We start from the raw sequence: 15,618 nt of genomic DNA, 5'->3' as shown, positions 1-15,618 counted from the left end.
GTCATTTAAAATAATACAATAATATTAAAATTTCGTTGGTGTTTTTACTAATCAAATAATATGAGTTTCATTAGTTTCTTCCTTCCAAAAACCCCAGTTATAACGTCTGAATTTTAAAAAAGTCCAATAGAATATTTGGGGACCCCGATAGCTCAGTTGATAGAGCACTCTCTTTATACGCAAAGGGCCAGAGATCGATCCCGGGTGCAGTCGATTTTTTTCTGAATCCCTGTCTACTCAGCAATGAATGGGTAGCTGAGTTTGTTAGATCTGGCGAAAAGTCACCATCGACCCCTCTTATTACCTCATCCACCCCCTCTTATTATAACTTCACGTCTCTCTCTTACTCTTCAATGCTCGCTGCCCTCTAATGTGTGTGTGTGGCGGGGGGGGGGGGGGGGGGGGGGGGTAGGAGTTGCGTGTGTGTATCAACGCCACGAACAACTCGATCAACGCCTTGGGCGATGCCATTATCTCCGTTAATGGGGATAAATTTCAAATTTTATTAAATTATCGAAGTAACAATGAAGCACGGTGAGCAAATAAAGAAGGCATCACCCCTCTTCTCTAATTAGGTTACAATTTGAAATGAGTGTGACTACTCCGTGTGTTTTACTCCTGTAGACCACGGTTTTCATCGTGTAGCGGTCTTTAACGGTTCAAGAATGAACGATCCCATGGTCTCAAAGGTCAAACCGGTTCGAATTTCCAACAGTCTCTCAGGAATGTTCAATGTCGAAAAGGACCGGTCCTAGGACCGGTCCTTGCGGTCTTCATTTCCCAAGGACCGTAGGACCGTGGTCCTTAAGCTTGCCAAGGACCGCCCCGCACTACTGTAAGGTGATATTACATTTTCACCCTACATATACAAAGCTGTAAACGGCCAGGTATTCATTTTACACCTGAGTAAGGTGAGAGAATGTGAGTAAAGAGCCTTTTCCAAGGACTCAACTATGCGTCGCTCAGAGCTGGACTCGAACCCAGGACCTTCCAACTCGAAGGCGAGTGTTACACAAATAAGACCACAGAGCCGCACAAAATAAAGCAATCTACTTATTAAAATCCTATGCAAATTACCCCATTGGTTACATACGATGGAATGTCCAGTGGAATGAGAGATAATGTGACATGATGTAGGTGTAGTGTTATAATTATTTTAAAACTGTTGATTTGACAATCCACTGTTGAATATTCATTTTCATTTCAAGAACTTCGGGTTTTTGTGTTTCTGTAGCGATGATGCATATAACTATGTAGATTGGAATGATGCGATACTTTGATGATGATGATGATGATGGTGATTATGATGATGATGATGATTATGATGATGATGGTGATGATGATGGTGATGATGATGATGATGATGACGGTTGATATTTACAATTTGAACAGACTATAGTTTTAATTTAACAATTTCCATTCAATCTAATATAAAACGTGTAATACACGAATTATGACTTTATTCCTACAGTGTCTATCTCTATCTGCAATAGTGTGTATTGTTTAGTACCAGATTACAACAGAAAGAAAAATACAAGGAAAAATCATCCCCAAGAATAGACTATACCCGTCTGGGGCTCGAACCTCAGGCCTCCAGATTACATTAATTATTTGCTTAACAAGATTCATCCGGTCCGATTCAGAAATATTTATTGTAAGCATTCACAAGAGTGTCTTTACCTCTATCAGGATTGGCTGCGCTTTTCTTGCTTTTTTAACTCACTCAATCCTAAAGACTTTTGTTACTTTACAAATTGGAAAAAAATATATCAAAATGAGCATGTGCATAGATAGTTTTATTCAACTGCCATCAACACGTAAAACATTAAGAACATTATCTTTGACAATACGTCTATAATTTCTCTCAGAAAAATGTAATAAAAAGGCAATCGGTAAAAGTAACCCCGGGTATACTACGGATATAGTCGTGTTAGGGTTGAGTGAGTTAAAAGAATACTTTCAACACCCATAAACATCGACATTGACTAGGTGAATGTTTCAAATACACATAAAGCTGAAAGCACCAAGTTACATATCCAAAGTGCCGTAAGCAATTCTAGCTGTCACTCTCAGGCGACAGAATGAGTACAAATCTCGGGTACGTTCCACATGGCATTAAAGGAATTGTTATGTGGGAAATATCAAATTGTTTTGACGAAACATGTAAGATAAACAAATGGATTATGGTAAATAAATAAACACATTTCTAAATAAATGAATAAATAAATAAATAAATAATAGTGACCGATCGCCCCTATATTGCATTTTGAATGGTTTCTTTTAAATTTTGAAAATTGAATTATAGCCAAAAACTTGAGACTTATTAAGTTTATGTATATAGACTCTCAGTACATCCGAGTTTTGAAGGCTCAGACCTACGTGCATTCATGTGCAGGACTGAAAGTAGGAAGGCAATAATGAGATTATTTCAATATCTATTTGTAATTATGGACAATATTTAGTGTTGGTTTGAGTATTTCCTTACAACAATAAAATCAGTACAATTCTGTCCTTTTAAAAAATTAAAAAAACAAAACAAACAAAAACAAAACAAAAAAAAAACACAGTAGACGTCAATGATCTATGTGCTATTTGGTTAACATTACATATATTGTATTTTTAAAAACAGCGGCAGAATTTCGATTGTCAGACTTTAACATAAGGACAATTGGTTTAGTCACGGATTCTGCCGTACACAGGAAAAATACATATCTAAAACTTTTGCTTTGCGAAGTCCCATTTTTTGAGAGTTTTTGCTAAGAGATACGTCATTTTGATTCATCTATATTTGAAGGTCGAGTTTGTTGGCCAAAATTTTAAATACATGTTTTTCCAGAGTACGGCAGTTTAATCTATGTGGCTTGTTTCCTCGACGAGCTCTCGTAATATGAATTTGAGAAGGTATTTTTGATTTAATGTTTTTAGTTACACCACAAAACTGGTATTTTAGATAGGCAATATTATGTTTTATGAAGACCACGAAATTATAATTGATATTCATATTACCAATATACCTACAATCTGATATAGACTTCACCAACTAAGATAAAAATCTGAACAAGTGTGTATGAAAGGTGCCAGACAATTTACTGGTAGCACGTCGGACCGGTAATCAGAAGGTCTGGGGTTCGATCCGCAGTCTAAGTAGACTGATTTTTTGGGATTTTTTTTTCTTGTATTTTTATTTCTTGCTTTGTCTTGCCCCTTTTATACACACTTGTTCAGATCTTTATTTTACACGGGTGCCTATTCCCTAGTGTCTTAATTTGATAACTTTACCAACTACTAAGATAGGTTTTCTGACACCAAAAGTAAAAGGACACATGTAAAACAATCTGACCACTCTCAGTTTAGCAGCAAATCAAGCTACTGTCTTGGTCCATAAGTAAATCACTCAAAAATGAACATTATCGGTTTACTAACATTACTTTATATGTTAAGGTGTCAAACTGATCAGATGGATAAAGTTATCTTGTGCTAAAGTCATTTTATTCAATGTAAAGGCGAGAAGTATTTCAGCCACTTGAAGGCATAGTTTCTCACCCAACGTAATATTATGTTATGTAACCGTATTGTAATATCTCTGTTGTGTTTGTGTTTTTACTTTCAGTCGTGCACGGATTCCCACTAAACAAAATATTATGTGACACATGGTCTTAGAATGTATATGTCGGGATTAGTCCGGTTCCGAAAAGTGATTTTAGAAATAAAATGATGAGAAATGTGAACTTCGAGTATTTTGCGATGCAAGAAATAGTCTTTATTTTACACCACATAACCAAGTGAAAATAACCTTAAGTTTCTTATCAGTGGGTATAGATTACATTTTCAGCATCTGGTTTATCTTGACATAATACCCCTTGGAGACGGTAGGTCACATAAATAAGTATACAGATTTATTAAGATATGTTCATTGCATCGCCGTGCTAAACTAAACACTCTTCAAATGTTTAATTTATGATTTGTAAAAAAGTTTTTATTTCAACGATCGTAGATATCAGACACAAAGGTCACCGTGTCCTCAACCTCTTCTCCATCACGATATCATTATGTGTTTCTAATAATCTGATATTCACACACATGGTTACAGCGATATTCTCTGTTCTGTTGTATTCTGACGAAACACATTCCTTTTTTTTCATTTTGGCATCAAAATAAAGAATTAATAAAATAATAACTCTTGATTTTAACCAGTTAATTGTCGTACTCTTGAAAAACACGTGTTTAAAAATTTGGTCAGAAAACACGACCTTCAATTCTCGATCGATTTAAATTACACTCATCTAGACAAAAACTCTCAACCTTCGGACTTCGCGAGTTCCGGGTTTGAAGGACGACCTTTCTGGCCAAATTTTTAAATACGCGTTTTTCCAGAGCGTGGTATAGCTAACTGGTTAATATTCATCGACTAACTATGTCAAAACGTCCCTAACCTGGGATGTTAAATCAAACTCCAAGATGTGACAATTTTTGATACGTAAGAAGTCATTTTAATCAATTGATATTTTGCAGTCTGTAAACGTTTTCTGGTCATAATAAAAAGTCTTTTGTCAGTTGAAGAATTATGAGCAGTATATCGATGGTCGGCGGATCAAACCTTTGAAGTCTCAATTTTCACGATCGGCGGATCAAAACTCTGAAGTTTACATATGAGCTTTGCGCGCCATGCTTTATATAATTTAGGATGGATCCGATCTCTGATGGCAGAGTTATGATCCGCCGATCGTGAAAATCGAGACTTTCAGAGGTTTGATCCGCTAAAACAGATATATCATCTTGATTACTATCTAGACTATTCGCCTTTGGGTTAAGGATTAAATTATCGCATTTTGTAACCGTGGTAGTCATACTGGATTGTAATGCTTCTTTCACACTTTGGAAATATCATGGATGATGCAAATGTTCCATTAATAATGGATATGGCGAGTGCCTCCAGTCCAGAGAGACTGTTTTTTAAAGGTGGAATTTATTTTCTTGTATTTTTCTTTCTACTTTTTCTGTCACTGTTTCATACACACCTCTTCAGACAGTAATAATGGAGTGAAACAGACTGAATAAATAATTAAATAAAGAAAATAAACTGCAACGAAAGCAACACTACAACAAAGAAAAAAAAACAACAACAAACAAAGAACAACAGAGAAAAGACGCTTTTCGCAATAGAGTTCATAACACGATGCCAATGAAACCGGGTTCAATATTATGTGTAAAACTCGCGATTGATAGGATTTTTTGGGCTATCCCTGTCTCGGGAAAACTATTATCTTCTACTACTAGACCAATTTTTGTCTGACTATGATGGAGTTGAGCAGAGGGAAAGCAAAAGTCTTCGAATTATGTTTTATTCGTTTTGAAGGAGTACATAAACATTTAATTCACTCTCATTAAAACAATAGTACGCCCCATATTCCCTATTTCACACTTATCTTTATGATGATGATGATGAAGATGAAGATGATGATGATGATGATCATCATCATCATCATCACCACCAACCACCACCACCACCACCACCATCATCACCATCATCAACATCATCATCATCATCATCATCATCATCATCATCATCATCATCACCACCACCACCACCACCATCACCACCACAAACCCACCACCACTAGTTTCGTCCTCCTCACTGTCGTGCTCCCTACGTGGGCTGTGTATGTCAAATTCCCACGGATTAATCCGGAAATGAGAGCAGTACCTGTGGCCATTCGGGGCAAATCGATGCTATTCTATTATCATGTCTCTTAATGGAACTAGGAGGAGTGAATTCTGTCGTTCTCTTGCAAAACGCATTTTATCAATGTCATCCCGAACTCGTTTAGTTCCAATGCCTATTGGTTATAATGATCTACAACTTATCTAATAGTATCAAATTTGACGTATCTTTGAAGTTTCATGTTTGAGAGTTTTATTTTACTAATCGATTGGTATATGTGCGCCTATGTGGTCTAGTGGTATGCCACGCGCCTTCGGATTGGAAGGTCCTGAGTTCGAGTCTCGTTCTAAGCGGCGCATATTTAAGTCCTCGGAAAAGGCTCTTTACTCACATTCTCTCACCGAACTCATGTCTAAAATGAGTGCATGGTCGTTAACAGCGTTATCGCTGTCTGAAAAAAAAATTGCAATATCGCCTAACAGGGGTCATGTCTCGTCCAACATGTTAAGAGTTATCGTTGGCTAGGGTCCAATTGTAAAGCGCTTTGAGCACGTTTATTAGATATTGCCCTTACCTTACCGGAGTTCCTTCTCACTACAGATGTTGAATGTCATGGAACGCCATTCTTCATGCTCAAGGGCCATTACCCGAGCAGTCGATTATCTTATGGCCAGTTGTTGCCTCCACATTTTCTAACCAGGACTTCCTTGGTTTGCCTTGTGCCTTTCTACAAGCTATTGCACTATATTTATTTTTTTTAAAAGAGCTCAAGTATTTAATTGACTGATATTTTGAAGTGAAAGTTTACTGGCAAATATGAAAAAAAGCGTTTTGTCAGAGTGTGGTAAAATTGGTGTGGCCTCTTTGTTTGTTGACGGCGAAATAGGTGTTTGTGGTAATTCCAAGTTAGAGAGATGTAATGGGACGTTGTATGGGTATAAAAATGGGTTGTTGTTTTGCATTAGAGGGGAATTGGCATTTTTTGTTGTTGTCTAAATTGGTGTTGTTAGTGATGTAGGTGATTGTTAAGTTATGGTCGTGATGTTTGTGTCAGTAGTGGCGGTATGGTCGTTGTTATTCTGGAAAATTTTATCGGTTTGTTTGATGTTTCATGATGATGACAATGATGATGATGATGATGATGATGATGATGATGAAGATGATGATGAATATGGTGATGATGACGGTGATGATGGTGATGAAAGGATTCTTGAAGTGTCAATCACTGAAATAGAAATTCCGATCACCACAAATAGAGACTTGCAAATACACACGCACACATACATACATACATACATACATACATACATACATACATACATACATACATACATACATACATACATACATACATACATACATACATACATACATACATACATACATACATACATACATACATACATACATACATACATACATACATACATACATACATACATACATACATACATACATACATACTACATACATACATACATACATACATACATACATACATACATACATACATACATACATACATACATACATACATACATACATACATACATACATACATACATACATACATACATACATACATACATACATACATACATACATACATACATACATACAATACATACATACATACATACATACATAACATACATACATACATACATACATACATACATACATACATACATACATACATACATACATACTAATACATACATACATACATACATACATACATACATACATACATACATACATACATACATACATACATACATACATACATACATACATACATACATACATACATACATACATACATACATACATACATACATACATACATACATACATACATACATACATACATACATACATTACATACATACATACATACATACATACATACATACATACATACATACATACATACATACATACATACATACATACATACATACATACATACATACATACATACATACATACATACATACATACATACATACATACATACATACATACATACAACATACATACATACATACATACATACATACATACATACATACATACATACATACATACATCATACATACATACATTACATTCAAAATACATACATACATACATACATACATACATACATACATACATACATACATACATACATACATACATACATACATACATACATACATACATACATACATACATACATAGTACTCTTCAAACTAAATTCTCTTACTCGTTCACGAAGTTCCAAGTTTGAGAGGGTTTTTTTTTGCCAAGACGAGGACCATTTTAATCTATCTATATTTGAAGGACAAGTTTTCTGGCCAAAATTGTAAAGACATGCCTTTTTAGATTACGGAAGAAATTAGTGGAAAGGCACTGGTGTAATCTCACCGGTAATCAGGTGGGCTTAGGTTCGATCCTCTGTCGCGGCAGGCAGATTACGTGAGATGATATTTTGGGATGATTTGTTTTTCTTGTATTTTTTTTCTTTCCACTTTGTCTGGCACTATTTCACTCACACATTATCGGATTTTAAATACAAACATTTCTCTATAACATGATTAATACATTAAATAAATTCAATTACATTGAGTGTTGTAACTTCGTCGATTCGGCAGTTTCAGTTTTCAGCGCCATTGCCACGCTGTAATCAATCTTCAGCCGAATTGCAATTTATTGGAAAGTCACACAGTTCTTTCCCCAATGATTTCCATATTAAATTTTGTGTGGTCTTCCTTTCTCGACGCCTGAGAAGCTAAAAGATTGAATTTGTTACTGATAAAAAAATACGATCGCAGTCCCAGGTTTGAGAGATTATGGCAAGATGAGGATGATTTGAATCGATCAATATTTGAAAGACGAGTTATATATGACCAACATTATATAAAATGCGTTGGGGTTTTTTTTTACAGAGCACAACAGCGTAGGTACATAATACGTTTGGCTATGAACTTTAAAAAAAAAAAAAGAACAGATAGATTAAAACGACCCGCAATTTGTTTTTAAGCCTTCAACTACTAGAGAACTCAAATATAAAGGTAGAATATTTAAAAACAATTTTTTAAAATACACATAAGATATCTCCTTTGAAAGTTATCTCAACTCTTTAAGAACTCTCTCTCTCTCTCTCTCTCTCTCTCTCTCTCTCTCTCTCTCTCTCTCTCTCTCTCTCTCTCTCTTTCTTTCTTTCTTTCTCTCCCCCTCTCTCTCTCTCTCTCTCTCTCTCTCTCTCTCTCTATATATATATATATATATATATATATATATATATATATATATATATATATATATATCGCGCACGCGCTGGATCGCTCGCTCGCTCGCCGTGTGTGTATGTGTGTGTATTTGCGCGTCCCCACCCTCTCTCTTTCTCTCTGCTCTCTCTCTCTCTCTCTCTCTCTCTCTCTCTCTCTCTCTATATATATATATATATATATATATTATATATATATATATATATATATATAGTATGCGCTTGGCTAAGAAGCTCATAACATTGCCATCCGGAAGTATAACGGTCCAACACACAAAACTGTGTGTAACCAGGAACTTTTATAGTCAGGTTAGTACAGTTCAGTGAGAATCACTCACAAACGCGGATGGCAAAATACAATAACAAAGGCTTGAGTGACGTCAACTGCATACATATATATATATATTATATATATATATATATATATATATATATATATATATATATGTCTGTGTATGGGTTTGCTTTATTAATGTAACTGTGCGTTCGTGTGGGCGCGTGTGAGGACGCGCGCCCGCGGATGTGTCTGTGTGTGTTTGTTATTTATTCTGACTATGTAACCTAAACCAATTTCCTTCTTATTGGATTCAACCCGTGTTTTTTCCTCAACCAATCATTATCTCGTAATTTAGCCAATATTGGTACAGTAACGATTGACAAAATGCTACAACATACTTGTATATATCGCCGGGTGAATCAGCCTTCTCCTTTAACTCAATTGGTATAGAAAAAAATCAAACTGAAACATCAAAACAACAATTTAAGTTTTATTATATACTTTACTAACCAGGTGTTCGGGCTGTTAAGGATTTGCGTAGTTACCTAGAAGATCCTGGGTCCCAGCCTCGCTTTTGTTTCATATTTTTTCCTTGGGTAAGATTGTTAGTTATCGGTTTGCTCACTGGGACAGCATATATATAAATTGGGAACGACTATGTCCTTGTTAATTATGTTACTTTAACCAGTTAAACTGTCGTACTATGGAAAACCACGTATTTAAAAATTTGGCCAGAAAACTCGTACTTCGGATATCAATCGATGTAAATGACCCTCATCTTGGTATAAACTCGCGAATCCGTGACTTCCCGAAGTCCCAGGTTTGAGGGTTTTTCCAAAGATGAAAGCCATTTAAATCGATCGATATTCAAAGAACGAGTTTTCTGGCCAAATTTTTAAATACGTGTTTTTTCCAGAGTACGGCAGTTTAACTGGTTAATGGGTCAAATCGGTTGCGTCCAAGGTTCATCATGTTTTTTGTTCATAATTTAATGATAATGAGATTGACGTGACAGCTCCAAGAAATCTCAGTCTTGATACTCTTTGACAAATTGGTTGTCATCTTAACATATCAATGTATGAAGGAGAATTATTTTTCTTATTAAAATGAGAACAAGGCATTAGCGTCAGAGATAGTCCACTTTTCGATTTTCTCTTTGATTTTGAACACATCAATATCAAGACTCTTCAATGATTTTTTAAATATAAATCTTGACAGGAAAATATATCAAGCTAGCGTTAAATACAAAATAAATGAATAATAAATAAAAATATAATTATTTTTACATGTCAAATTTAACCACGAAAAGTCCGTGTGCTATTTCAATTAAAGAAAACTTGTTCTTTTAAAGCATAATAATGAAATTAATCTGACATAAATTGATTTTTTCTCAACTTTATTATAGATTTGAAGCGTCAGAAGCGACACTTTCTACATGTTCATTCCAATTGTTTCTCAAACAATTTTGTGTAAGGAGCAGGCAGATGTGGACCGTAAAAAGTAATGTCCACAATTGAATACAACATAGATAACAAAATAAAAAATACTGACGTTTCGGTGTCAAAACCCTTCTTCGGCAACCTTCAAAACTAGTAGAAACGGTAATACATAACAGACGAGAGAAGAGTAAAAGACACATCATTGTCAGTATAACGTCGAAATGTCAAGAAATAGAGGCGTATAGATAACAAGATACCAAATACTGACGTTTCGGTGTTCAAAACCTTCCTCGGCAACCTTCAAACTAGTATTAAATGGTAACACATAACAGACGACAGAAGAGTAAAAGTCATGGTCAGTATAACTGACAAGTATGTTCAAGAAATGGAAGCGTTCGCTTGCTCACAAGATGGACAGAAAAATACATATTATTATTATTATTATTGTTATTATTATTATTATTATTATTATTATTATTATTATTATTATTATTATTATTATTATATTATTATTAATATTAATATTATTATTATTATTATTATTAATAATAATATTATTATTATTATTATTATTATTATTATTATTATTATTATTATCATTATTATTATTATTATCATTATTATCATACGCTTCGTTATAAACTTATTTCATTCGACAGGCAACAATGGCACTCTATTAGGATGGTGATCGTAGACCCTAATTGCTTTTAATCGATTGATCATTCTTCATTCTTGCTTTTTAACAAAATTGCCTTTTCAAAGAAGGCTATGAAAAGGAGAAAGTAGTCAGGAAGCTCTGGGTCCCTCTGGTGATGTGTAATTGGGCCATGGTTACTTTGACGTCTTCCGGGAGATATCCACCAAATTGAGGATATTTTTCGTGCAAGGAAGAAGAAAACGCTTTCGAAGTATTATTTGGAAAATGCTACAAAGCAAAATAGGTTGACTCTTATTGGTCTCGATAGAAGGAACGAAATAAATTGACACCACTCAGCTCTTTCATTTTGTTTTTAGACAGCCGTTCTGGTGATTAGTCTTCACTAAAGTGTATCTATCAATATCAATCAAACGTTCAAGGTTGCACACAGTTTTGTGTGTCGGTACGTTATACCCTGCCAGCGGATGTTGTGAGTATTTACCTAAACTCATAGCATCAATGGCACCTGAAACCACAAATGGGTGTAAGTGTTCTTCTTAATTGTTGTTTTTTTGTTGGTTTTTTTTTTTTTGCTCTGTTTTGTTCGGGTTTTTTGTTTGTTATTTTATTTTATTTTGTTGTTGTTGTTGTTATTGTTGAAACAAGTCTTCTAGTGCACCAGATTGGACAAAAATTCAATTCAGCAAATCAACTCAATTCTGCCCTACACTGAAAAACGTATTTTGAAGATTATGGCTAAAAACTAAAAACTCATCCTTCAAATATCGAAATGACCCACCCCCCCCCCCCCTCATCTTGTCAATAACTTTCAAACATGGGACTGCCATGACGAATTTTACAACGAATGGGAAGATTTATCCTTACCTTTATCTCACGAATGGCAATTCATTCACCTATCTATTTCTTTTCATGGTAGTCGTAGTCTAATATTGTAATGTAATTTTGAAAGAAATGTCAGACTATGAGTTCACTAATCTTGCCTACATCTCTTGTAAGGCTATCATGAGTGGCTAACCTTAAGCAATCCTTTTTGTGGTCCTAAAAACGATCTTTTTGCGAGTTGACATCTAGAATTTATTATTATTATTATTTGGTCAAAACGCGCGATGCATAATAGATTTTAAAACAATATAATATGGCCAACATCATATTATTGAAATTTATTTATGACCCATTGTATCAAAAACGGTGTTATGTCCAGGTGATACAGATGCCAAATATGGATTTTATGGTTTAATGGTCAGAATTGTAAAATTTTATGATTTTGTCACTTTCGATAACTATATTTATTTATTCTTCTCCACAAGACATAAAAACTGTATCAAGTCTAATCTTTTTTTGCTCAACAAAAACTCAACATTGGCATCTAAATCACATCCACATAATACCGTTTTGAGGCCACAGCTCACAGTTGTGATTATTATTATTTTTTTGCTAGCCAATGATTAGATTTGTTGCCATCACATTTTATCAAACCCATTTAACCAGAAAGCTACCATACTCTGGAAAAACCCGTATTTAAAAACTTGGCATAAAACTCGACCTTCAAACATCGATCGATTTAAATTACTCTCATCTTGGCAAAAGCTCTCAAACCTGGGACTTCACGAAGTACCAAGTTTGATAGTTTTTGCCAAGATGAGGTTCATTTTATTCGATCGATATATGAAAGACGAGTTTTCGGGCCAACCAAATATTTTAATGTGCCTTTCCAGACTACTACAGTTAAATGGCTAAGCGTGATTTCTTATTGTTTCGCGAGTCAGGATGTGCGGCCATTTCATTGAAACGCATACTTCATTATCTACATTTCTAACAACGGTGAGATCCATATCAGTGAGTTGAGTGAGTTAATCACCGAAGAGTCCACGATGATCCATGCCCTGCATAATGAAAGTACAAGGTGCTAATATTGATGGCGTATCATTAAACCACACGATGTTGATGATATTCATATTATATACCTCCCAAGTTTCGACTTGAATCAGATACTAGGTGATCTGTGAAAGTTCTCTTGCTGAATAAGTGACATGAAGGGTGTTACACATTGTCGTACTCTGAAAAAAAACCCCCAACACATTTTAAAAGTTTTGGCCAGAAAACTCGTCCTTCTAATATCGATCAATTAAAATGACACAAACCTGGGACCACATAAAATGTCTTGCTTTTTTTTCAAATTAGGGCCATGATATCATTTTCCTTGCATTACCCACAAGGTCAATAAACATTTGATGTTGTTTGATCCACGAAAAAGCAAGACAATGAACTGACTCGTCAATCATTGTCACATAACCGAATGGCTTAAAACATGCCACAAAGCGCCGCCTATAATCTCCTTAAAGTTCAAAGTTCAAAATTTATAACAGCGCATAAATTCCATCCTAAACCCAATTAAGAAAAAAAAAGACAAAAGATTTTTTTTAATGTTTCCCTCTCATTCTCTTAATTTGTTCCTTTTCTAACATGCATTTTCCCCCTTTTTTTCAGGGTTTAAAGCATAAACAGGAAGACGGAGAGGATTGAAAGGATTGTTATGTCTACCTCTAGGGGAAAAGGCAACTTCTGGAAGGATTGTTAGGTTTTTAGCTCTAAGAGGAATAAATCTTATCCGTTGCACAAAATGTCAAGGGATCCTTAAAATATTTTTTCACCGGGCAATAAAACATCTTAACGTCATCTTTATACACATACCCACACTATATACACCACACTCACGCAAACAGACTCATACATATACACACACAAACTCTCTCTCTCTCTCTCTCTCTCTCTCTCTCTCTCTCTCTCTCGATCTTTACCCTCCCCCTTTCGCTCGCTCTCTCGATCTTTACTCCTCTCTCTCTCTCTCTCTCTCTCTCTCTCTCTCTCTCTCTCTCTCTCTCTTATTCTTTTGCCTTACCCAAAGTCTCTATCCTCCCCCCTCTCACGCTACCTTGCTCTCTCCTCCCACATTGATTTAATCTCTCTCTCTCTCTCTCTCCCATCCTCCCCCCTCTCTCTCTCTCTCTCTTTCTCTTTCTTTCTCTCTCCCTCCCATCCTCTCTCTCTCTTTCTTTCTCTTTCCCTCCCTCCATTCCTCCTTCTCTCTCTCTTTCTTTCTCTCTCCCTCTCTCCCATCCTCCCTCCCTCTCCCTCTCCCTCTCTCTCTCACACACACCCTATCTCTCTTCTCTCTCTTTCTCTCTCTCCCTCTCCCTCTCTCTCTCTCTCTCTATCTCTCTCTGTGTGTGTGTGTGTGTGTGTGTGTGTGTGTACCTATGTGTTTAATTCTGACTGTGTACATAACCACAATTTACAGCTCCCTTTTCAATCACACCAATTCTATTTTCCTCTTCTAAATAGTTTTTTTTTTTCAATCTGGGTTATCAACCAACAGGGACAAATTGAAAATTATTCCTTCGAACACGACTGGTTACACTGGTTACGTCAGACACGAATTGTTATAATGTTAAACACAACTTGTCACCACCACAACAACTATTCTTAAAACAAATCCCAAAAAAAAAATTTTTTTTTAATCAATACTGTGTTTTAATCACACCGCCTCGAATTTCCAATTATTTTGGAATCAACAGATCATTTTATTGGAACAATGGCCGACGGTCTAAACAGCGGTGAAGGTGGCGGTGGTGGTGATAACGAATGTAATGGCCGAAGTGGTGGTGGTGGTGGTGATGGTGGTATGTACCAGCAACATTCGTATAACCAACCCCAACAACCGCCTAGTCCTGATCCTAGGCTTAATTTGACTGCAATGCAAGTTTTCAAACTCAAAAAGAACTGGAAAGGAATAAAACGACGATTGGAAGACACCGGCGTGGAAATGTTGATTCGGTAAGTGTAAAATGAATGTAATCGTTTAGTATTTCACACCAGAAATCTCGTCCTTCAAATGTCCATCGATTTAAATGGCCCTCGTCTTGGCAAAAACTCTCAAATCTGAGACGTCTTGCGATTCCAGGTTTAACAGTTTTTGCAAAGATGAGGGCCATTTATATCGATCGATATTTGAAGGATGATTTTCTGACCAAATTTTTTAAATTCGTGTTTTTTCAGAGTACGACAGTTAACTGTCTAATTTCGTTTTCTTTCCATCGGACTTTTGTTGTTTGTGGTTTGTTGGGATTTTTTTCCTTTATTGCTTGATGCTTCAAAAATGATTGAGATCCTACCTTGGGGAAAATCCCATCAATCAATCAAGACAATGAATAGGAATATCATGTGTGTAGACGTAACTGGCAGATAGAGAATAAAAAGGAAAGAATATGCCAGAGAAGCGAAGAGACAAATAAAAGCTGAAACGAGTTG

The 15,618-nt window shown here is 35.5% G+C and overlaps 1 protein-coding gene across 6 annotated transcripts in view; it reads left to right on the top strand.

Moving 5' to 3' along the window:
• Positions 1 to 15,618, top strand: part of LOC144975033 (hemoglobin subunit alpha-A-like) — a 143,602-nt gene that overhangs the window by 46,704 nt on the left and 81,280 nt on the right. For 4 of the 6 annotated variants that reach the window (XM_078918731.1, XM_078918721.1, XM_078918697.1 and 1 more), the window contains exon 2: positions 14,687 to 15,144. In XM_078918731.1, the coding sequence (XP_078774857.1) occupies positions 14,903 to 15,144 (242 nt within the window). In that variant the 5' untranslated portion in view covers positions 14,687 to 14,902. Of the gene's footprint in view, positions 1 to 14,652; positions 15,145 to 15,618 lie in introns of all 6 variants that reach the window. The other 2 variants (XM_078918713.1, XM_078918705.1) reach the window with 1 other exon arrangement.

This window comes from Berghia stephanieae, chromosome 1 (assembly GCF_034508935.2).
Source record: "Berghia stephanieae isolate SIO BIC M18660-M18661 chromosome 1, UCSD_Bste_1.3, whole genome shotgun sequence".
Lineage (NCBI taxonomy): Eukaryota > Metazoa > Mollusca > Gastropoda > Nudibranchia > Aeolidiidae > Berghia > Berghia stephanieae.
This window is presented reverse-complemented; position numbering and strand designations above follow the sequence as displayed.